At 44.7% G+C, this 14,944-nt stretch overlaps 1 protein-coding gene across 1 annotated transcript in view; it reads right to left on the reverse strand.

The window, feature by feature from the left end:
* Positions 1–503: 503 nt before the first annotated feature.
* LOC119378589 (nose resistant to fluoxetine protein 6) overlaps positions 504–14,944 on the reverse strand; it is a 68,562-nt gene continuing 54,121 nt past the window's right edge. Inside the window, exons 6-7 of the mRNA XM_037647670.2 lie at positions 10,585–10,727; positions 504–927 (exon numbers count right to left, since the gene is read on the reverse strand). Coding sequence (XP_037503598.1) covers positions 613–927; positions 10,585–10,727 — 458 coding nt within the window. The 3' untranslated portion in view covers positions 504–612. The remainder of the gene's footprint in view (positions 928–10,584; positions 10,728–14,944) is intronic.

Below are 14,944 nucleotides of genomic sequence, written 5' to 3' on the forward strand. Positions count from 1 at the left end.
TGGCACAGTTCTACCGCTGAACGCGTATTCGTGACCGGCTTATTGAAATAAGCTTTTGCATACGCACGAGCAAAAAATGCATCGGCCTTCTTGCAACTGCGGCAGGTGTCGTCGGTGGTTCCAGGAAGAGCGTGCTACGCTGTCTCCATAGAAAAAGAATTTATCTATCACAAGGAACATAAGCATTGTGCGAATAAGATGATGAGTTGCGTAACTTTCTGCTGTAGGAACGGGCCGATTTTCACTTAAACGTCCAGTGAGATGGTGCTATTTCACCAGGAAGGAAGTTGCATCATTTCTACATTGATACAATGTTAAGATACCACATTTTAGCCTCCACTAAACTTCTTAAATGCACGAATGGGGATAATCGGCTGAGGCGTGTGAAATGCTCCGAGACTTAGGAGTTGCAAGCAAACACTACTGGCAACACAAGGCGAGAACATCGGAAATATACACTTTGTTTTTTATGCACACCGACCCCTCACTTGGAACACTGCCTTCTTTGACGTTGATGAGGTCCGCCGCATCGTGATCCATGAGTCGCTCAGGGCAAACGAAATGTTCACTACAGAATTGGCACACTTGGTCGACTCTGTAGATTCACGTCCGTCAGAACCTGTTGCACTTGATGGCGCGGCTTGCTTCGCTGCCTGCTACGGCGGCACCCTTCGAGGTAGGCGCCCCGCTCAGAAACTTCTTGATTGTGCCGGTAGCGATGATACTGACGGCGAGGTGGTTAGTGCTGTTGTCGCTGGCGCCATTTTCAACTGCACTGTTTGCCACGCCATTTGTGCGCAGTACGCTAGTCCGCCGCTCTCTCATGAACACAAGCTTTTCCAGGTGACCTGTAGGCGCGTCGCACACGATGAAGAGGAAGTAGCTCAGGATGTAGCTCCAAACCAGGACCGCAAAGCATTGAGACACCTGCATCACAGCAACCAAGAGCACACTCAAGGCGCCACGCCTAATAGCTGGCTCACTAAAGATTGGCAGTCCCGTTCCCTGATTTAATTCGTGACATTTGGCACAACGAGTTCACACCTGCTTTCCTTTTTTCATTCATGGCCCATATAACGGTTTCGCCTCAGTGTATCGGTTGTCCCCCCTTCTTCACCTCACCCAATGTTTCAGCAGCTGCGGGACCGCACCATCTGAAACTTGGTACCATTCACTCTTATACCAGCAACGCCGGATATTTCCACTCGTGAGCCATATAAGCCTTTGCCTAAATGTGCAGGTCACATCTGCGCAAGATATTTCAAACAAGAATCTGAAATAGGTTGCTGATGTGTTCAAGCAAAAAGCATTTGAGTAGACTAGAAAATGCCAAATTCAAAATAGTATTTGACTCGAACACAGACGTGGCTGTCTAGGTACTCGCAAGTTATATTTTCTTGTAATATTTTAAAGGAACTACTAGAACAAAACTGTAAAAAGCTTTATTTGCTCACAAGATGAGCCATCCTAATTTCTCATCACAGATGCCGCCCCTCTTTTTCGAAAAAAAAAAACCTTGTAGGACGCCTGAGCTTCGACCTCAAGAGTAGAACGCGATCGCTTCTCGGCGGACACCTCAACCATGCCGCAAGGCCTATGCGCGTAACACTGCCCGTTTTAAACTGTCCTAGAATGCCTACTCCGAAGTGCGCCTTAATTCTTCCTTTTGCGAATCGGCCAAGTACCCAGTACGCGTTCGTAAGGTGCCGCGCGCACCCGCGGAGCTGATGCTGTTGCTCATAATGATAATTATGCCTGATCGCTTTGTAATGGGTTGCAATAACACTTTGACTTAGGCGAGTTGGTACATACTCGGATACACGCAGCGCGACTTGGATGAAGACAGGAGGCACATAAAACACAGACGAGCGCCGTCTGTGTATTATGTGTCTTCTGCCTCCGTCCAAGTCGCGCTGCATGCATCCGAGTTTGTAATGGGGATGGCCTTTAAAACATCGACTCCTCGCGCATTTCACATGTTGTGACGCCTGGTGGGATTCTAAACTTCTGCCACACAATACTGCATACGTTAAAGAGACTCCTCCCACATTCATATAGTCTTTCTTTTTCCGAAGCAGTTTCAAGCAATGGCGTCGCTGTGTGGCAGAAAACCTGCTTGCCACGCAGAACGCCTGGGTTCGATTCTCTCTCGATTTGCATCTTTCTAGATTTTTCGCTCACGGACAACGCTGATTTTTCGCTCACAACCAACGACGCCGGAATTTCTGCGAAACGAGCTCTTTAACGCTATCGCACTAACATTGGTTCCACTGCTAAAAAGTGGAGCCTATGGTTCCAGCGCTAGGAAGGGCGGCTAGGATGGACGGCTGAAATATAGCGCAGGAAAAGTTCGCGAAACTAAATAGGGTATTTTAGAACCACTGCCACTTGACTTGTCTTCACAAGGGTGCATAAATAGTTTTATGTGGTCCATCGCCTTTCTCGAAAGTGACAAGCGGAACGGCAGTTTTTTAGTTTGGTTCTGCATAAAAGAGGCGTTTCATTGAAGTACGAATTTCGTCTGACAAGAGTTGACCAGCTAGCCGCTAACAATCAATGCGATCGCATGGCACATTTTTTGTCGCTATGGGGAATTTGCATGTGTTCCAATTTAGCTGGTGCGGATGAGGCGCATTACAGTCGCGTACAGCCGGGAGCATCGTTTCGCTAGAACGTAACGCCGTGCGAGCCTGGTGAAGTTTGTGGCTACGCAAACACGCAGAGCCTTCTTTATTAGGGCTGTGCGAATAGTGCACTTTAGAACGGAATCGAATACGAATACTAATCGAATACTCCTCCAACAGTTTTCGAATAGTAAGACAGCCATTTTCAAAACACTCTTAGAACTCAAGAAAGGGGTAATTTACAACTACCGGTTTGTAGCACGAATCGACGAGGAAATCCATACGGAAAGGAAGCTTCTTAGGGGCTGGTTCTTAACCCTTCCGCCACCTTGAGGCACTACTTTGTAATAGTAAGCCTTAGAACTCCACAATATTTTATTTGAACCCAATATTCACCAACTTTCCTCACAGAACTTTGCGGTTACTTTTAACCGAATCAAAATACCACAACTATGAAAACTAAGGCAACCTCGTATACAGCAACGAGCGGGGCCTTCGAAATATTTGGTACCTGTAGGTTGACGTACAGCAGCGACTACAGTAATCAAGGTGATACTTGGTCGCCTGCTTTTAAATAAAATTGAGGGATAACGACTGAACAATTTGGAAACGAACACCACGAGTACAGCTAAAGATGTAATGCAACAGATAAACCTGTCATTACAACATGGGCCTCGCCACCGAAAGAATGTAAACAGTGTTGAAAGCTGAAGAACAATTTACGCAAACACACTTGCGTCTTTTATTCATGAGGCTCATGAAGTCGCAGTACCTGCATTCAGTTATTACTAGATGAAGACTGATTAAGGCGATGCAGCTGCAGCGCAGTCAAAACAAAGTAAGAGTGGAGTTTTCGGAACAATTGTCAGCACCTGGTAATAAAAGTCCCGTAACAGCTTGAGCTGCATGCGCATTGGTAATTTAGTGATGAAAAGAACAAACATTACCTTTGCTGTTCCAAAGTTTCGTTCATTTGGAGTTCTCCCGTCGGCGCTGATTATCCGAAAACTATTTGAAAAATATTGCCACGTACGTTTCTTATCACTTTTGCTGCATTCGCCCACAAAGGCTGTCGGCAACGCTCAGCGCAAACCGCGCCTCATTCTTCGAGAAGCTTCACGATTGTTGTAGATGATTTTGTTAAGATTGCGCGCAAGACGCGAACGCTCGAGCTCATTCTAGAGATTGCGCAACCACCAGCGATATCGCTGGAAAGTTCGATAGCGCCTGTATAAAAGCCGACGCGCTTGACCGCTTGTCAGTTTATCGACGGACGACGCCCTGTTCGCCGCTACCATTGTACAGCGTGCATTGCTGTAGTTCTAGTTCTCATTTTGCGGCCACAAGTTCGGCCAAATAAACAGTTTCATCCTACAAACGCCGACTGCTGTGTTCGTCGACGTCACGACCACGTGACAATATTCCGTATTTCGAATATGCACAATTCGATTCGAGTTCCGAATCGAATAGTAAGTTATTCGATTGGTCATCCGAAATTTTCGAATATTCGCACACCCCTATTAATTAAAATGAACACGGGGATTGTACGAGCATTGGCCAGGTGGGCTGGTCTTGTGCTCTTTCGCTAAGGGAATTAATTTTTCTTCCGCGTATATGAAACGTTGTGTACAAGATACTCTGAGATGGCGTTAATTTACACCAAAAATACTGCTCTCTCAGATGAAATGGGTGGTTTGACGAAGCATCATCTGGTCGGGAAGGAGCATGAAGAAGAAACGAAATGTAAGGAAGCCGAAACATCTTTTTTAATGTTTATAAAACCTTTCATTTGGTCGGTGTTATTTAATTTCGTTACTTCTTCACTGCTCTCTCAATGTTTCCAAGATTCTAAAAATCCCTTGAAAATTATCTAAGATAAGGTAAGTTGAATTTATTATGAGCATCAAACAAGTCGGTAATTTACTTCTGCACACACCATCTCGTAAAATCCAATAACACCTCCGCGAGGCTCTGGTTCCTCAAGCAGCAATCACAGACAAATTGCATCTGACGTTCTCTTGGCGCAGCAATCGCAAATACCCTTGAAAGACAGAGAACATGCGTTGTATTTAGTCCACGTTAAAGAGCAACACTTTCGTCGAAGCAACTATTCTGGGGGACAAAGCGTTGTTGCTCTTTGAAGAGGAGCCCTCGCGTCTAAGCGTTGGATCTAGACCTAGCTTCCCTTGTTTGATTTAGTTATTATTTTGCAGCAATACTTCTTTGCAGACTAGTTGGTTCATATTTGCAAACTCGACTTGCTGCGCAACCAGCAGGAAACAAGGAGGGAGAAAGGAAAGAGCGCAGACTGCCAACTGTGTATTGTCAGTTTGACGAAGCCAGCATATATAGGTATGCCACACTGCGCCATCACGATGCGCACAACACAAAGATTCATTTACAAAACTGTACCGCTGACAGAGCAGTGGAAAAGCACCTCATTTGTACCAAGCGCGACAATTTTTTTTCTTCCTTTCCTGCGTAATCACAGGGTGTACACCTCTAATTTTATCTCTTTATTTTTTTATCTTTTTACTACTCCACGCGTCTGCGATAGCGCGGACAACACATGAAGGTCTCCCTTGGGGTTCGTCGTCGACGCACTTAAGGAATCGATGGCTCTCGCCTCGGAAAAAGAGGGCGGTTTCGTGGTTCTGCCTGAAGGGATGTACCAGAACAAGGCACTAGAAGCAGTGCACAAGAACTTCAAGGCGGCGCACTTTTGTCCGAAAAAAACGGGAGAGTACGACTCAAAAACTGTTGAAAGAAATGAACCTTGATGTTATCCGCAGAGAAGTGGCAAAAGCAGGAAGTGTGTCACTCCAGTCTTTTTTTCACTTGCAAGACGCACAAGTACGACTACCCGCTACGCTTCATTGTGTCCGAGAAGGGCAGTTGGCAAAGGATAGTGTCACGGTACCTACAGGGCATACTTGGAGGCCTGCGCAGCGGTGACCCTTTCTTAGTGCGAAGTTCTTCGTAAATTATTTCTACGTTAAAAGAAAGCCTTCCCTCGGCGTCTACGGCCTTTTCAATCAACGTGAAAGTGCTTTTTTACTCAATTCCACACGGTGCCCTTTTTGATGCTGTCAGGAATGCAATCGATGAATTCGGAGAAATGAATTTCCAAAATAAGTACTGCAGTCTGCCTAATAACTTTTTGGAACTTCTAAAGTTCTACCTTGAGTCCACTGTAATCAGCCACCAAAATAGTATCTATGTCCAAAAAGCCGGAATTTGCATTGGTTCCGCTGTCGCACCTGTCCTCAGTGACATTCCTGGCAGCTTTCGACCAGCGCCTAAAAGATGAGCTGTCCTCTTTCGATGTTGTTCGCACCTTCGGGTATGTCGACGACTACCTTATTGTGCTTAGGAAGATACCAGATGAACGTGTGCATGGTGCTGTGGATGATGTCCTAAATGCTTTTATCAGACACATCAGTGGCTCAGAGTTCACTCATGAAATGCCGATCGAAAATGAGATCCAGTTTCTGGACCTCCGGCTGAAGTTTACCAAGGAGCACATCTGCTACAAATACAATCCGCGATCCAAGAAAGGCTTGTTGTCGTACGAAAGCGCTTGCTCAAAGTTGATTAAAGGGGCATAGTGCTGTCAGCTTGTGCAGCAGCCCTTGATAAGGTCTGCCCGCATCTGATGCGTGAGAGTTTCAAGACCCAGGTGGTTCGTCTGAGCGCAGCTGGATACCCCATGCTGATTATCTCCAGTGCTTACGAAAGCCTTCTAGATAAATACAAGGGTGGTGATCCCAAAGACAAAGAAAAGGAAAAGAAACCTGTACATATTATGCCGTACCTGCATAACGTATCCCACAATGTGAAAAAGGTTGCTAATAGGTACGGTATTGATGGAGCGTTTTCCGCGCCTAGAACGTTAGGGCAAATCTGTTCGTTAATGACCTAACGGAAGAAGGCGGTGTGCTCAAAAAAGCATGCAAATGTATTCCCTCGGTGTATTTATGCTGTAGTTTATCACATCCCTTTATCATGTGGGATAGTATACATGGGGCAGACGGGGCGATGCCTCAACGAACGCATGCGTGAGCACAGTCTGGTTTCAAGGGGTAAGAATGGTGGTCATTTGGATTTTCACTGTAGGACGCATGGCTGTACCGGCCCATTCGACAATGTATCAGCCATGGCAAAGGCACGGGAAAAGACTGAAAGGGAAATACTAGAAGCGTATTTTATCAGTATATTGACAAATGCATAAGCATGCCGTCGATATCGCTTTCGGACAAAAAAATCGTGTTCTTAAATGGCCATATTTAATTTTGTAGGTACACCTTGGAAGGATTTTCTTCTGTTAACCTTTAGATGAGGGTTAGCTTCTGTGTACTCTTTGCGCCTATTTTGCTTCCCATATGACCATTTGTAAAGTTTTTGGAAGGTTTTAAGGTTGTGACTCTCTCGGTGTTTTGCTTCACTGGTGTGCTTCGTCGTCGTTGCTCTTTTGTAGGTGGCTTTGGATGATATGAATAGTGTTGTTTTATAGTTTTAGTCATTTTCCATGGCTTTTACAATCTTCACTGTGCCTTTTCATGTTGTTATGATCGGACTTCACGGCTTCGCGACGCTGGCCCGTTGGAATGGTATGGCGGCATCTGCCCTGCTTTCTTCGACCTCAACGTTCCGCGAAACGCACCAGATGCGGCGACAACACTGCCATTGTGTCCTGAACCCTTCAAGGCTGTCAGTTTTCCTCATCAATCGCCTTAGACATGCTTGGCTGAGTTTGACGGTTTTATGGCCTGAAGATGAACTATTTGCAGTCGAGGCTGCTCGGAGGAGGCAGTCGCTTGTGCACTGCTTTGTACAGGCTTCTGCGAGATGCAGCGAACAAGTAGCCGAGCGCCGGAGATTCCTCATCGGGCACCTTTCCCACACTATACAGTGTCTGCGACTTTGTGACCCGGCCGGCAGCTGGCCGTCACCTGCGCCGGCGACGCATCGAGACAAGGAGGGACTTGCGACTGTCAACACACCTGACATCACGGCCAGTTTTCTGCAGTGATCCGTTCATTGTGTGTATGGTTCCCTTGTGGCTTTGTGACTCGACTAGGAGCTGGCCGTCCGCTGCGCCGACGACGCTATCGACGCAAGGCACGACTGCACCTTACAGCACACCTGACAACGCAGCCTGATTCCAGGAATGTGCACCGCCGCGATCCCTTCTTCCTGTGTATAGTGTCCTTTGATTCGCCTCCCAGGCGCCGTCCGTCGTCCAGGTGCGCCGCTTCTCTTTCCTGGAGTGCGAAGGAGGCGGTGCTTACTTTTCGTTTAGTAGGCGGAGATGAAGCCCACGTGTTGATTGGACTGTCCTGGACTTGAGTGTTTCCTCCAGCAGGGAATCCTGGGACGGTCCAGGCTTTATAACGCGAGCGTCGGGACGCTCCAGGCTATGCTACGACGATGCTACGACAGGCTGCTAGAAGCCACCACGAGGCTTCTACACACTACCAAATCATCATGTAAATAAATGTTATCAGCTCCGGCTCCTGAGCTCGACTTCTTCCTGAGGCCAGGCTGCTCCCCGGTCCTAAGGGCAGACGCCCGATCACATCAATGTGTTGTCCGCGCCATCGCACACGCTTGGAGTAGTAAAAAGATAAAAAATAAAGAGATAAAATTAGAGTTCTACACCCTGTGATTACGTAGCAAAGGAAGAAAAAAAATTGTCACGCTTGGTACAAATGAGGTGTTTTTTCACTGCTATGTCAGCGGTGCAGTTCTTTAAATGGAACTTTGTGTTGTGCGCATCGTGATGACGCAGTGTGGCATGCCTATATACATTGGCTTCGTCAAACTGACAATACACAGTTGGTAGTCTGCGCTCTTTCTTGCCTCCCTGTTTCTTTCCTGCTGGTTGTGCAGGAAGTCGAGTTTACAATTATTATTTTGGACTGTTTTTACTTAGATTCAGGCATACGTACACTTGGAACACCAGTGACACCATAATGTAAGATTGACGTTGTAGCTCCTCGTCCAAAATATGAGAGACACGCACAGGTTGAATATTTAGGTCGCTTGTTGAGATGTAGCTCGGATCAGCAATTTCACACACAGCTTACAGGGCGAACATCTTTCGGGAAGCATGGTCATGCAAAGACTTACCAAGCAGGAGGAGCGCCACAACACATTTACACAGCACAAAACTGTCTACATATGAAACCCAAATCTAAACGGTATCCACTGTAGGCCAATAATTATCTGCTGGAACCATTGTATGGTATCATGATGCAACGTTAGATGTACCAGATTTACGACCAGAAGTCGAAAAAGTTCCTTCACCGCCTCGACTCGGCATCGTAGCTTCCAAGTCCGAAGGTGGGGGTGCGGTTGGCGGTTATGGTGGTCCGTCTACATCGATTTAAAAGTGGTTAGAGATGGGAAAAATTCATTCGCAATGCAAACCACTACGGCGTTCCACATATTTATGTTGTTCTTTCGGTGCATGAAACGGCAGGATATATTTTTTTAACCATCTGAATTTATGAATATAGGGCTCGAGTTTAGTATGCAAGGCGCTTTGTCGTGCAGGATGCGCTAGTTACGTATACTGTGTAGACCAAGCAGGTGAAATTTAGGCAGCGTTTTGATGTGTTTATTGGGGGATTGTGGCAGGCGATGTCAGTGCAACCATTTTATTTTATTTCATACGCCTATCGCTTCCGTGCGCTGTGTTCACTTTCTAAAATGAACCGTATTGCGCAGCTAGTTCTCCATCTATGCCACCATGCCCGCGCAGTTATCGTCAAAGCTGCATGGCTACCTGCGATGAGATGAGATTAGGGGTTTTTCTTATTATGAACGTTAGTTCTACTAAGCGATGTTCACTGAAGCGCTGTTGCGACGAAAGTAAGCAAACTTTTGCCTAATCACGTCAGGACTCCTAGGATTGTTCAACGCGGAAGTTGAATAGTTGGCGCTGTTCCAGCGGTAAATGAACAAGTAAACAGGACACAGATGGTACTTGGAAACCCATGCATTACAGGAGAAATCGAAATAGCCTATGCTGGTGCCTGGCGGATGCAATGATGGGCAACATACGCTAAGTATGCGCGCTACACCTTTATATTCTACAGTTATGGCACTGGAGGGAATTCTGCAAATCGCTCCATTGCTGTCTGTCGTTTTGTTGTTCTGATCATAAGACAGCGCTGTTTGTTCCCGTCCTAAAGGGGCCATAACGCCAACAATTTGCGGTTTTCAGCGAAAAATACAAGTAGAGGGTCTATTGTGCCTGTGCATATATGAAAAATGGAATGTAAAAGAATATTTCATTCCAAAATGAGCCCTAGAGATCGCCGGCTCTAAACTCCGCCCACCGCCGGCGACCGCTATTTTGCCATGACGTGTGTGACGTCATTTGCTCATGGAGCGGAGTCGTCGTCTTCTACCAAAGTTTCTGCCACTGCAAATCGTTCAATTCCAATGCCAAGTTAAAGAAAGCTACAAAAACTCTATTGCACGCGCAGCTGACCACGGTACAAAATCGTTCGCCGCAATGCAGACGCTCGCGAAAGAAGCAGCGTGGTACGTCACGGCTCGCGAGTGCGCCAGTGTTGTCCAACTTTCGAGTGTTTATAAAAATATTGAATTAGAAATTAAGTGCCCGACTAAATGCGCTAAAACTTCGCCATCTCGTTTGTGAATGCACAAGGTTTACTTCACTAACACGTATTATGATCGAAAATTGGGGCCCTTTATCGCTGTACCAACCATCCCAGTTAGGCGCACTCCTGCGAGGTAGAAATATGTAAAGCATTTGCAGTGGCCATTATGATGGCATGAGAAAGGAGCTTTCGTTACATGTACCGGGGTGGTAAAACGTTTCCAGCGCATTTCTATGGCAGCGTGGCCTGGGAACTTTTGACCACCCCGGTACGTATTCAGAAAGCGCATGAGCCCCTACTTTAAAATAAACGAAGACGTGGCTTACCAGAGTGAAATGGGAATAGAAGATGCGTTCCCTGGCAACGTGGTGTGTGAGGAGGAACACGGGGTAGTGAATTAGGTACACTCCGAACGACAGATGGCTCAGTGGTACGAAGCCGTTCCAGGACAGGAAGCGGTTCACGATTCCTGCGTTTATTTATCAGCAAAGAAAAAAAAAGAGCAATGAGAGTCAATTTCCACTAGGCAAGGAATGCGTTGCAGCAATGTATCAGATTGCCTTCACGCCTGGGTGGAAGAGGGCATCGAGGGAAGCGCCCGTGCTTTCGTCATCCGTAATGCGCCGCGCCTGCAGCAAACATTTCTCGCCCGTCCTTTGTTACGAGGGCATTCTAAAACTATTTAAATGAAGCCTATCCAAAAGATGTTGGCGCTTTCCATTGGCGTCCTCTGCTTCCACGTGTAATTAAAAGGTTTGCCCTTGGAGACCCAAGTATTAGTGAAGCATTCAACCGGCATTTCGCAGGTCGTGACGCAAAGCAAGTGTGCAGTTTGAACTGACAAGCTGCAACGCCCAAACCTAATGAAACGAATGGAAGAAAAAGCGCCCATAGCGGTTTTTCTTCCATTCGTTTCATCATAGCATTCATAGTCTTAGTTCCATCAGAGTATTCTTTTTTCAATCAAATGAAATAGTTATTTTGCATAGTATGGTTACATCGTTAAGGATATACAGAAGAGGGTCCCAAGGTCAGAAAACCGTACCGGGGCCCTCTGTACATGATCATTAGATAAAAATTACAAAATAAGCACGAAAATGAACAAAATAAATATCAAGTCAACCTAAAAACAACAGTACAATAGTTATACAGAAAAAATATTACCATAATCGGAGACATCAACATTTTTAAGCGTACAGAACTGTTCTCTAATTGTGTAAATATTGATATTATATATATATATATATATATAATATCATAATCATATATATATATATATATATATATATATATATATATTTTTTCTTTTCCTAACTTGTGCAATCTGATATATATATATATATATATATACCAACAGTGAAAACATGCAAATGAATACACCATGAACAGTAACAATGCATTTCACGTACTGTTCATTTATAAATATTGAGGAAAGGGAGAAAAGCACTAAAAACGGTACACACTATGAATAATTGGTATAATTACTGGTTCAGGAAATTCGCTTTGAGTTTTTTTTTAATGCAGTAAGAGATGGTGATGTCTTGATGGGGCGAGGAAGAGAATTCCATGTTTTGATAGCACAGAATGATGCTGTCATTTTACCATAATTAGTATAAGCTTTAGGCAGCAAGAACTTATTTTTTGAGCAAAACGAGTAGGGTTATTATTCTTCAAGGAATATAAGGAAATAAACTCGTGGGTGAGATCATTAATATTTACCTGAAAAGCAAGGTAATTAAGTTAAATGCGAATAAATGATTAGCGGTGAGCAATTTATTCTTCATGCGTACGATATTAATATTATCGCGACTAACGTTAAAAATAATGCGCAGAGCTTAATTTTGTATATGTTGAATAGATGAGAAATGACACTGGTATGTGTTGCCATAGGCAGCAATACCGTGATTGATATGACTATGAATGACCGCGCGATAAAGTGAAAAGAGAGCAGGAGTAAACAGGAAATGTGTAGCTTTTATTAATGCTCTTATGCCAAAAGAAGTTCTTTTCCTAACTTGTGAAATCTGATTGTGAAATTTTAGTTGTTCATCAAGATAGACACCGAGAAATGAAACACAGTCGCTAGTCGAAATGAAGTGGGAGTCGAGGGTTATCTGAGGTGAAAATTGTAGTCGTCTTTGAGGAGAACGGAAAACCATGAATTTAGTTTTGTTTGGATTTAAAATCAAGTGATTATTCTGGCACCAAGTGGCGATGTTAGCTAATGCACTGTTTAATTTATTAGTTCACGTTGTTAGAGATACATCCAAGTCTGAAACAGTAGTGTCATCAGCGTATAACATGCATTGTGAGGGTGAAGCGTGTAGGGGAAGATCATTTATATAGAGAATAAATAATAATGGTCCCAAGATGGAGCCCTGTGGCACCCCCTGGATAATTGTTTTAGTGTCTCAAAACTTGCCAGATAAATAAACTGTTAGCTTTCTGTCACACAAGTAGTTTTTGAGAAGGATTAACGCTGGTCCTGTTATTCCACAGGCTTCTAACTTTTTTAGTAACATACCGTGAATAATTGCATAAAAAGCCTTGGAAAAATCTAAGAATACGGAACCAACAATAAGTCCTTTGTCTATGGGACTCTTAATGTAGTCAGTTTTATGAGATTACCGCCAAGTCGGTTGAACTACCAGAACGGAAACCGAATTGGCAGTCGTTCAAGAGAATAAACTTTCTTAGGTAATTATTCAGGCGACTAACAAACAGTTTCTCAAATATTTTGCTCACGGATGATAACATAGAAATAGGTCAGTAATTATAAATAATTGACCTATCCGCTTTCTTAAAAATGGGTATGACTTTTCTGTTCTTAAGGGTGCGTGGAAAAATTCTAGTTTTAAAGATGCTGTTAATTATGCTGGCTAGTGTTGGCGTATTCGATGCATTATAATTTATAACATAGTAGCATACCATGAGCAGACAAAAAGGCATCGTAAGAAGGTTCTCCTAAGCTCCATATTTGATAAAACTGACGATCGTAATTTTATCTTTATCATCTTATTGGCTGTAAGCTAGGTGCATAAAATTTGAACAACTTCCAGCTTAATGTAAATATCTACTTTTCCGCCATATTTAATTGATGCAAGTCTAGTAGTGCACGTAACGCCCGTACTTATGCTGCCTATCAACCTCATTCAAGATGTTATCCAGCCGCAGCGGCCTTGCACCTAAACTCTGCAGTTCTTTAGGATCTTTGGTGGCCAGCTGAGTACTTAGGACAGCGTAGAAGAAGGCGTACTGTATGTTCTGCAGATCCTTCACAGGAATGGATTGCGCTGCGCTTTTCCCATCCTGAATAAGAAGCATCTTGCGTAAGAAGTATGGAATTTGAGTCTACGTGTTAGCGTTTTTGATGCGCGGCTAAGCTTGATTGGTACGGTGAACATATCAGCAGCTGTATCCTGAATAACGCTGAACAATAGTTTCATTGGTCAAATTTTTTGCTGGTAATTCGGGTTCAGGTGTTTCATAGGGGATATTCATAATGCTTCGTGCTCCGGCAACACTGGGCGGGTCCGCCATTTTTTGTTGGGCGCCGTCGCGGAATCGTCGCGCAAAGAAAGGCCACGGAGAGGCTGAGCCGCAGTCGTTGGCGGTGATTCCGGACAAAGAAAATGCGGCTGTTTCTTTCGTCATCTAGCACCCAATGGTCAGCGGGCCTCACTGGGCTGCCACAAATCGACGAAAACTGAATATCGGAGCTCTGCGCTCTTAAAAACTCATTCGGAGGGCACCTACAAGAGGCTCACCGCTTCGCAAAGCCGAATGGCTCTTCTTTAGTGTCGTGCGCTTCCGCTCTGAGGTAGGCGCTCAAGAAAAGGCTTCGTTGCAGAGGAGGTGTGACTGTCAAACGTCTAAGATAACCTTGCACTGCAATAAATCTCCACTGTATTTCCCACTGCGATTTTCTACACGCGTCATAAGCACGTCAGATATCGACACCACGTTGTTTTTGTGCGACCTGTTCAACCCTGTGCTGCTTTCCTCGGCTCATTTCTTTAGCTGCACGTACCTGTACACCCTACACATAAGCGTGCGTCGTAGTTTTATTTTCGAAATAAACAAGGCATGTACATGTGCATGAGTAGCGTGCCGCAAATTAAGCCTAACAAAAATACTGATCGCGCGTTTCAACTGTATACAAGGAGAGCGGCCCGAGTAATGCTCTTTTACTGCACACTGGTTGTTTAAAATGTTTTGTGGTCGCAATATATCGCGCAGATTTAGTATAGCAGATTAAGGGGGTAACAGCGCGAACACTGACCCACAAGAGAGACGACAAGGACACAAAAGCGCTGACTGACAACTGGTTTTAATGGCAGAATGATACACCTTATATATGCCAAAGTGAAGCATGAAAAAGAAAAAGAAATAGAGGGGTGGATAACAAAGATTAACAACCCGCAGCGCCAACAACGCAAAACAGCCAACCAAAGGAAACCGCAGGAAAACGCGACCTAAGAGCCGACAGCCGCATCTTATGAGATGATTAATGAGATTTAGTATTGTTCTGGTTTTGTTGAACCCTATATGTGTGCGTTTATTGACATATCTTTTTAAAATATTGCGCTCTTTGCTTACGCATGCCACGGACGCGTGCATAATCGCGCGCTATTGCGAACGGCATGCGAGGTTAGTCCGCGCCAAGATTGCGTACCCAGCGGAAAG

This window comes from Rhipicephalus sanguineus, unplaced genomic scaffold (assembly GCF_013339695.2).
Source record: "Rhipicephalus sanguineus isolate Rsan-2018 unplaced genomic scaffold, BIME_Rsan_1.4 Seq8890, whole genome shotgun sequence".
NCBI classification, from domain to species: domain Eukaryota; kingdom Metazoa; phylum Arthropoda; class Arachnida; order Ixodida; family Ixodidae; genus Rhipicephalus; species Rhipicephalus sanguineus.